Source organism: Budorcas taxicolor, chromosome 15 (assembly GCF_023091745.1).
Source record: "Budorcas taxicolor isolate Tak-1 chromosome 15, Takin1.1, whole genome shotgun sequence".
NCBI classification, from domain to species: domain Eukaryota; kingdom Metazoa; phylum Chordata; class Mammalia; order Artiodactyla; family Bovidae; genus Budorcas; species Budorcas taxicolor.
The window spans coordinates 23,778,845-23,787,068 of NC_068924.1; the positions used below are offsets into that span (position 1 = coordinate 23,778,845).

At 46.5% G+C, this 8,224-nt stretch overlaps 1 protein-coding gene across 1 annotated transcript; it reads left to right on the top strand.

Moving 5' to 3' along the window:
* Positions 1-811: 811 nt before the first annotated feature.
* On the top strand, positions 812-1,504 carry CLDN25 (claudin 25). The gene has a single exon (XM_052653318.1). The coding sequence runs from the start codon at positions 812-814 to the stop codon at positions 1,502-1,504; it is 693 nt and encodes a 230-aa protein (XP_052509278.1).
* The last annotated feature ends 6,720 nt before the right edge of the window (positions 1,505-8,224 follow it).

The window sequence follows — 8,224 nt, forward strand, 5'->3', positions numbered from 1 at the left end:
AGGTAAATTCTTGGAGGTAGGGTGTTGGGACAAAGTATGCATATATTTCCTGGAGAAGGGCATGGCAACCCACTCCAGTATTCTTTCCTGGAGAATCTCATGGACAGAGGAGCCTGACAGGTGACAGTCCATAACATCCCACAGAGTTAGACATGGTTGACGTGACTGAGCACGCATGCACCTGTGTATATATTTTAAAGTGTAAAAGGCTTCCCTGGTGACTCAGAGGTAAAGAATCTGCCTGCCAGTCCAGGAGATGCAGGAGACATGGGTTCCATCCCAGGGTCAGGAAGATCCCCTGGAGAAGGAAATGACAACTCACTCCAGTATACATGCCTGGAAAATCCCATGGATAGAGGAGCCTGATGGGCTGCAATCCATGGGGTCACAAAGAGTTGGGCACAACTTAGCAACTAACCGAAAACAACAACAAAAAGTGTAAAACATGACGTCATGTTACCCTCCAGAAAGATTACATAAGTGTGTATTCCCAGAACATCATTCTTGTCTTCTTGGACCTGAGGAGTAATTTTTTGAATGTACTCATCAAATATGTATTGATGGTTTACTATCTGACTATTTTGCCTCTCATGGGCCCCTCCCCCAGGGTCCACCCCCACATCCAATCTTGGGCACACCCCCTAAACCCAAACATTGCCAAGTTCCTGGCACCAGCTGCCTAGAAAACTGAAACAGGAACCCTCTCCAAACGTGAAAGACCTTCCGCTCAATTTCCCAAAAGTCCTGCCTGACGCAGTCACTGAGCCGCCTCTCCTTTGCTTTCTGCCTTTATTCTCTGGTGGGAGCAACCATGTCCTGGAGTTTCCAGGGGAAAATCCAGCTAGGGGGACTGCTCCTTTCTCTCCTTGGCTGCATCTGCTTATGCGTCACCACTGTCCTTCCCCAGTGGAAGACTCTCAGTCTGGAGCTGAATGAAATGGAGACCTGGACCATGGGGCTTTGGGAGGTCTGCGTGGATCAGGAGGAAGTCGCCACAGTGTGCAAGGCCTTTGAGTCCTTCCTGTCTCTGCCCCGGGAGCTCCAGGCATCCCGCATCCTCATGGTGGCCTCCCATGGGCTCGGACTCGTGGGGCTTCTGCTCTCTGGCTTTGGGGCTGAATGCTTCCAGTTTCATAGGATCAGACGGGTGCTTAAAAGGAGGCTTTGCCTCCTGGGAGGGACTTTGGAGGCATCAGCTGCGGCCACTACCCTCCTTCCCGTCTCCTGGGTGGCCTACGCCACAATCCAAGACTTCTGGGATGACAGCATCCCTGAGATTGTGCCTCGGTGGGAGTTCGGAGATGCCCTCTACCTGGGTTGGGCTGCTGGTGTTTTCCTAGCCCTTGGTGGGTTACTCCTCGTCTTCTCAGCCTGCCTGGGAAAAGAAGATGTGACTTCTCCCCACACGGCTATTCCTACAACAGCCCCACCATCCTGTGCTCCAGCAGAGGTATCTGACGGCTTGTTCTACCTAATGCCAAGATCTAGGACCCTGCTCATCTAGGACAAGCTTCTGCCAAGGAATCTCTGGGACAGAGGAATGTCAGTAGAATCCTTTTTCTTCCTTACCCTCTTCACTCTATATTTGTTTGCCTCATTTTAGGGGTGGTGGTCACTGTCCTGTTTGTTCAGGAATTTGACTGTCTTAGAGATATGATGATCCTAATTTCAGAATGAAAAATCAAAGCACAGCTTCTAAAAGCATATTTATCTGATTTAGATTTTATTTACATAAAATGCTTTTAAACTTATGAATTATATACTTGATTCTTCTATTACCAAGGAAAACATTACAAAATTGCATCCATCCTAGAAAAACTAGTCTACTCTACTTGTAGATAGAAAAGTTTAAGAATATACCTTGACAATTGAAAATGAAATATTGGCCTAGAATAACATCTCAGGATAGGAACCCTCCTTGCTTTCATTTTCAGCTTCAGGTGCATGATTTGAAAGGGAGCGTCACAATATATCTGTAGATTCTTAATATTCCAAAGGGAAGACGTATTCTTATTTCTGCTCTGTTAGGAGGCTGTATGTGGTCTGCTCTGTCTCCCCAACATGAAGGTAAGAAATGGTGTGAGTGATAGGGTGACCAACAATCCTGGTTTGCCCAGAACAGGGCACTTTCAACACTGACACTAGGAAGATCCCTGGCGTGGCTGTGCCCAAGGACTGCCCAACATGGGCATATACCTGGAAAGAATTGTCAGCTTCCTGGAAATACCTTTTACCATATGCAGACTCACATCATAAATCCCTTACATTTTCATCCAAATGTCAGATGACCTACCTAGGCTGTAGCTGCCAATAAAGTCCCTTTCAAAACAATGACCCCAGTTCCTTTGCTTGGCCCCCTTTGCTGACCATCCACCCCAAATCTTCCCTAGGAATTTCTGCAGGTCCTCAAGAGGATGCCTCCTGCTTGCTCGTAAACCCACTCATCAGCTGAAATTACCCTGCAAACCCGCCCTCTTCCTTTCACTACCATCTGCCTCCCACTCCCCTAATTGGCTGAGAGTCACCACTGACCCCCATTGACAATTCCCGCAGGAGTACAACTAAGGGTGATGGTTCCAATGTCCTCAGATAGATTGCTTCTCCAAGTTCAAAGGCACCTTTGCTCGCAGGACGGAGGGAGGAGACCCTCCCTCCACACGCTGGTGGTGCACTTTGCCCTGAGGCTGTACTGCTTGTGTTCAGATGCTTCTCCTTCTTGATTGAAGAGCCCTGGCATCTTGAGGTAGCCATTGCTCAAGCAAGAATATGCACATACCAACACAAGAATAAACCATTTGCCAGCGTAGCCCATAGCAGTTCCCTTTATTTTTTCTGAGGAAATGAGCTGCCCCGGTGCAACTTTGTCTGCAGTACCTGACTCACTTACTTTCTCACCCAGAATAGCATCCTGTAGGGATCGGTTTCTCCAGAAAGTTCTTCTCCCTTTTACATATATCCTTTTGTATATGTTCACTTCACATACACAGATCCGAAAGCCTTAGGTAAATGAATTTTTGAGTATGAAAGGGGATTGCATCAACTTTGTATTCTGGCCTTCTCTGGTTTTGATGTTCATTTTATCAACTACCCTTTCTCGATTACATTTCAAAGATCTCGAGGCCAAGTTTCAATCAGGAGTGAAGCTCAAATATCCAAGAGTTCTCCTTGGATCCCATAGGATCTACAAGGAGGACCCATGTCATCATTTATCCATCTCTTTGAACAAATATTGTTGTCCACCTACCACATGCCAGGCATTGTGCTAGCAACCAGGAGTAAGACAAAACTTGTCCCTGCCCCTCCTCTAGGCAATTAGGGGAGACAAATGACAGGGAGTCACATCAGTGCAAATTGTTAATTGTGACAGACTTTACAAACTTGGGAAGGTGCATGGTTTCATGGGCTTCCCTGGTAGCTTGGTGATAAAGAATCCACCTGCCAATGCAAGAGACATGGGTTTGATCCCTGGGTGGGGAAGATCCCCTAGAGAAGGAAATGGCAACCCACTCCAGTATTCTTGCCTGGGAAATCCCATGGACAGAGGAGCCCGGCAGGCCACAGTCTGTGGTGTTGCGAGAGAGTCGGACACGACCGAGTGATTAAATACCACCACCACATAGTTCTATAAGATCATGCAATAGGAGGAATTTAACCTAGTCAGGTTCGATGAGTGGGTACTCTAAGGAAATGGTAACTGGCTAAAAGCTAAAGGGTGGACAGCAGTTCTAGATGGAGAGAGAAGAAAGTTTAAGGGAAGGCTGGCGAAGTAGGAAGGAACCAGACCTTGCCTTACACTTTCTTCTCTCTCCATCTCTCTCCTGAAGAACGTTATCTGTGTTTTCAGAACCACAGGAAGCCAAGCATGGGGCCAGGAATAGGAGCCCAGCTGACCTGCAGCAGGAGTACACCCCTTTCCTAACACCTTGTCCCTGTGCCATATCCCTGCCACACGGCTGGGTGGGGTTTAAGAATGACAATGCACTTTCACACATCTTGTGCTTTATTTACTGGTATTTTGACGGTTTTTCATTTTTTTGAGCTGGGGAGAACAGATATTATTTGTTTTCCTAATGAGGAAATGAAGAATTTAGGCAACATGCCCACAGTGAGTAATTAGCTGGCAGAGACTTGAATCCAAGGTTTGGATGCTGTGGCATTCTTTCATCACGCCAAGTGGCTGCTTCACGGGGGTGGGCTGCCGACAATCCACCAGAACAAAGGAGAAACTAGCACCCCAGCAGCAGAAGGAAAAAAGACCTATAAGAAAAATCTCGTTCTCCGTGCATTTGTTGGGGTCTAAACAGGGTCTTTGTTGTCAGATAGCTCACCTGCTCCTGCTGGTGGCTTGCAGCCCTCACCCTAATCCCCAGGGTGCAGGTGCTGACGATGTTTTCCATCAGCATGTGATTATGACTTCCTCTGCAAAGAAAGGGCACAAACTAAACATCTGTTAAGGAAAAAAAAGTCTGTTTTTCTAACTCTCCTTTAAAAAGGACACAAAGGCATTAAAAAAACATTCGGGAGTGGAGCAGGCCCTGTTGATTGATTCCCAGTCAATAGCATGTCATCCCCTGAAGGAAGTGATCTGCATTCTGGACAGAATCTACTTTTCGAGAAAGAATCTGAGGAAGAAGATGCTTTTCACCTAAAACTGCCACCGTGCTTATCTACCTACTTTGTAGGGAAAATAATGAGAAATAAAAATAGAACTCATTAAATCTTAGCTTCAGCTCAGTCTTTTCTCATACATTTGTGGCAAATTAGCATTAAAAACATTTCTTTGTTGTGGTTACACATGGAGAAGTGTGTTGTCATATGTATGAGAAACAAAAAGGGACATCAATCAATTAAGGTTTCAAGCCAAAAGCTTTTATTATGAGCAAGGCATTGTAAGAAAATAACTCAGGGACTTGCCAAACCTGATGCCATTAGAATTTGATGAGTTCCGTGCTATCTTCTCCACTGGCCTTCCTTTGAATCTGAACATTTCACCACTTGCAAAGAAGGCATTCCAGGAAGTTCCTGTTAAAATATTCATCTGTTACCCTTCTGAGCCTCTGGGACTAACTCTAAGGGGAAAGTCACAAGGGTGAGACATTTTGGAATGGGAGGAAAATCAGAAATAGTTTCATGGTCTTCTGGACTGGAGGTGTGTCTTAGCAGCCAGGGTTAGGGTAATACAAAACTCAGAGGTCGGAAAATGTTTGCAGTCACTGGCCTCTGATACAGAACTGAAAGAAACTGGAAACACATCCCACTTAACTAATTGATGGATTTATTTTTAAAGCCAGGTGTTCTTGCTACCTCGTCCATGTTTATAGTTGCCCAGAATTTTGAATAGTACCTCAAAGCTAAATCCAATGGGTGACATATGCCTTGGGTTCTTCAGGAAGCCCTGTATTCTGGACAGAGGAGCCGGGTGGGCTACAGTCCTTAAGGCCTGCAAAGAGCTGGATACGAGTGAATTGACTTAGAACTAGTACTCACTCTAAAGGTAGGGGCTCAGCACTCTACTGCTAGGAAGTAAACTGGTGGTCAGCCTTCACACAGTCTGCCTAAAAGAAGTACCCAGACTTTTCAGGGAGGATTCCTGGAAGGGAATTCGCAACAGTCAGGAGCACTGTGATGTCTCCACCCTTCCTTGTGAGGGGGGCGGCAGGGAGATGGACCACAGGAGAACCATTCACAGATGCAGCTGCTCCCAGCAGGAACGAGGGTATCTGAAACGCACCCATCCCACCCTGCTGAGCGGGAGAAGCTCCTGGTGACAGAGGCACAGAGGAGGGTGCCTGACCTCCACTGGAGCAGCCCGCGGCCGGGGGCTGGCTTGCGTGGGACAAGGCAGCAGCACCAGTGCCCCTGCCTTTTCTGGCGTGTGGATGGCTACGTTTTCTGTAACCTGAATGGGTGCAGGGGCAGGCAGTCTGGGTGGCACTGTCCGGAGCACTGCTGGAAGGTGGGGCTGGCGAGAGCAGGAGCTGAGATTGGGAGGGGTGAGTCAGAAAGTCCCAGAGCTGCACCAGGGAATGATGCAGAGGTTTTGCACAGGGCTCTCTGAAGAACCGTAAAACACCGTACACAAGAGCTAGTAATTGGACTCCTGCCATAAAAAAGAACCAAGAGATTATTTTTTTAAATATTATTTGCTGTAGTGGGTCTTGGTTGTGGCATATGGGCTCTAATTGTCCAACCCAATCAGGGAATTGGTGTTTTCAAACTGTGGCACTGGAGAAGACTCTACAGAGTCCCTTGGACTGCAGGGAGATCAAACCAGTCCATCCTAAAGGAAATCAACCCTGAATATTCATTGGAAGGGCTGATGCTGAAGCTCCAATACTTTGGCCACCTGATGCGAAGAGCAGACTCATTGGAAAAGACCCTGATGCGGGGAAAGATTGAAGGCAGGCGAAGGAGATGACAGAGGATGAGATGGTTGGATGGCATCCCCAACTCAATGGACATGAGTTTGAGCAAACTCTGGGAAATCGTGAAGGACAGGGAAGCCTGATGTGCTGTAGCCCATGGGGTCGCAGAGTCGGACACGACTGAGTGACTGAACAATAGTTCTTAAAAGAGCTAACAAACCCCAACAGAAAAGGATTGTAATGCCTGTTAATCAGGGAGAGGCGAATCCCAGTCTCCAGGGAAGTCATGGAGAAGTCATGTAACCTGCCCAAACTCTTGAATCATTCCAGGTCAAGAGTCAGGTTGGTTCTTTTCCCACCTTGTCCCCAACATCCCTTCCGCTCATCCTTCTTTTTCACAACCCTTGAAATAAGTAAAACCATTCCTAGCCTGAGGCACTTTCCTGATCCTAAAAGAAATCAAGCAGTACCTAAAGCAGCCCCAGCACCACGCTGGGTGGTCTGAGCAGATCCACCACTACAGACGTCCAGCTGTTCCTCTCTTCACCAACTGTAGATTTTCAAAAGCTGATCAGGAAATAACTAATGTGAAAAGGCACAACACAAAATGTCTTACAAGACTTCCAAGGGCAGTCGACTAGTTGTTAATAGCACAGGTTATGAAGTGAGATGCACCAAGGACAAGCGTCCTGGCTCCACTACCTAGCACACCTGTGACCTTGGGCAAGCCAACAGTCCTCATCATCCCAGGGTTGTTACATAACTATGCACAGCACTCAAGAATGACAGGGATTTAAAAGCAAAAGGCAAATGGTAAATAGTAAAAGGCTTCCCAGGTGCCACTAATGGTAAAGGACCCACCTGCCAATGCCAAGAGACGTGGGTTTGTTTGCTCCCTGTATCAGGAAGAGCCCCTGGAGGAGGAAATGGCAACCCACTCCAGTATTCTTGCCTGGAGAATCCCATGGACAGAGGAGCCTGGTGGGCTACAGTCCATGGGGTCGCAGAGTCAGACATGACTGAAGCGACTTAGCACACACACAATCAATGAGTAAGAAAATTAATCATTTCGCCATGAAAAAAATCTTTGTGGTGAGCTTTAAAACACAAAAGCACCTCTGAATATCCGTAAAAGATGGCTTAACCGTTCATTTGACCAAAATATAAAATAGTTTCAAGAAAATAACTTTTTTGCCTTCTAAATCAAATTATGATGTGAATACACGTACATGCAATGCAACCAGCAAATAAGATGAAATCAGACACCACTAGGTGTTGCTCAAGAAGTGACCTGCCTTTGTGAAATGGGAGTATCTCCTGCCGTGTCTAGAAAGGAGGTCACAGCCATCTGTGATTCAGGCCCTCCAAATGTTCATCTCTGAACCCAGAGAGCCTGAAAAGGGAGAACGATCCCCCCAGATAGCTGAGATGCATATGAAAGGAGTGAGTTCAGTGAGCCCAGATGCTTGCATCTTCCCACAGAGAAGAGCCTAAACTCCTTCTGACAGCTGGTTTTCCTTAATTAACAGTAATCTTTCATGTTCAGACTATCTACCTCTCTGGTACAAACTTCTATATAACCTGACTCCTTTCCCCGTCGCCTCCCTGGAGCAGTTTCTCAGGGCTACTTGAGAGGCTGCCTCCCAGGCTTGAAGTTCTAAAAATTCCCACGGAATAAAACCACGCTCTGCTTTCAGGTTGTGACTATTTTTAGTTGACACTTCTCATTCCCATCAAGCTTCTTAACCCTTTAATCTGCCCTTTTCTTTTTAAGAAGAAAAAAACATGAGAAATGCTTACTGAGTCCATCCATTTCCAAAATAGAACATATGAAAACAAAGGCCATACTGCATACCAAA

Coding starts and splice junctions, on each gene's coding strand:
- CLDN25 (XM_052653318.1), top strand. CDS start 812: ATGTCCTGGAGTTTCCAGGGGAAAATCCAGCTAGGGGGACTGCTCCTT.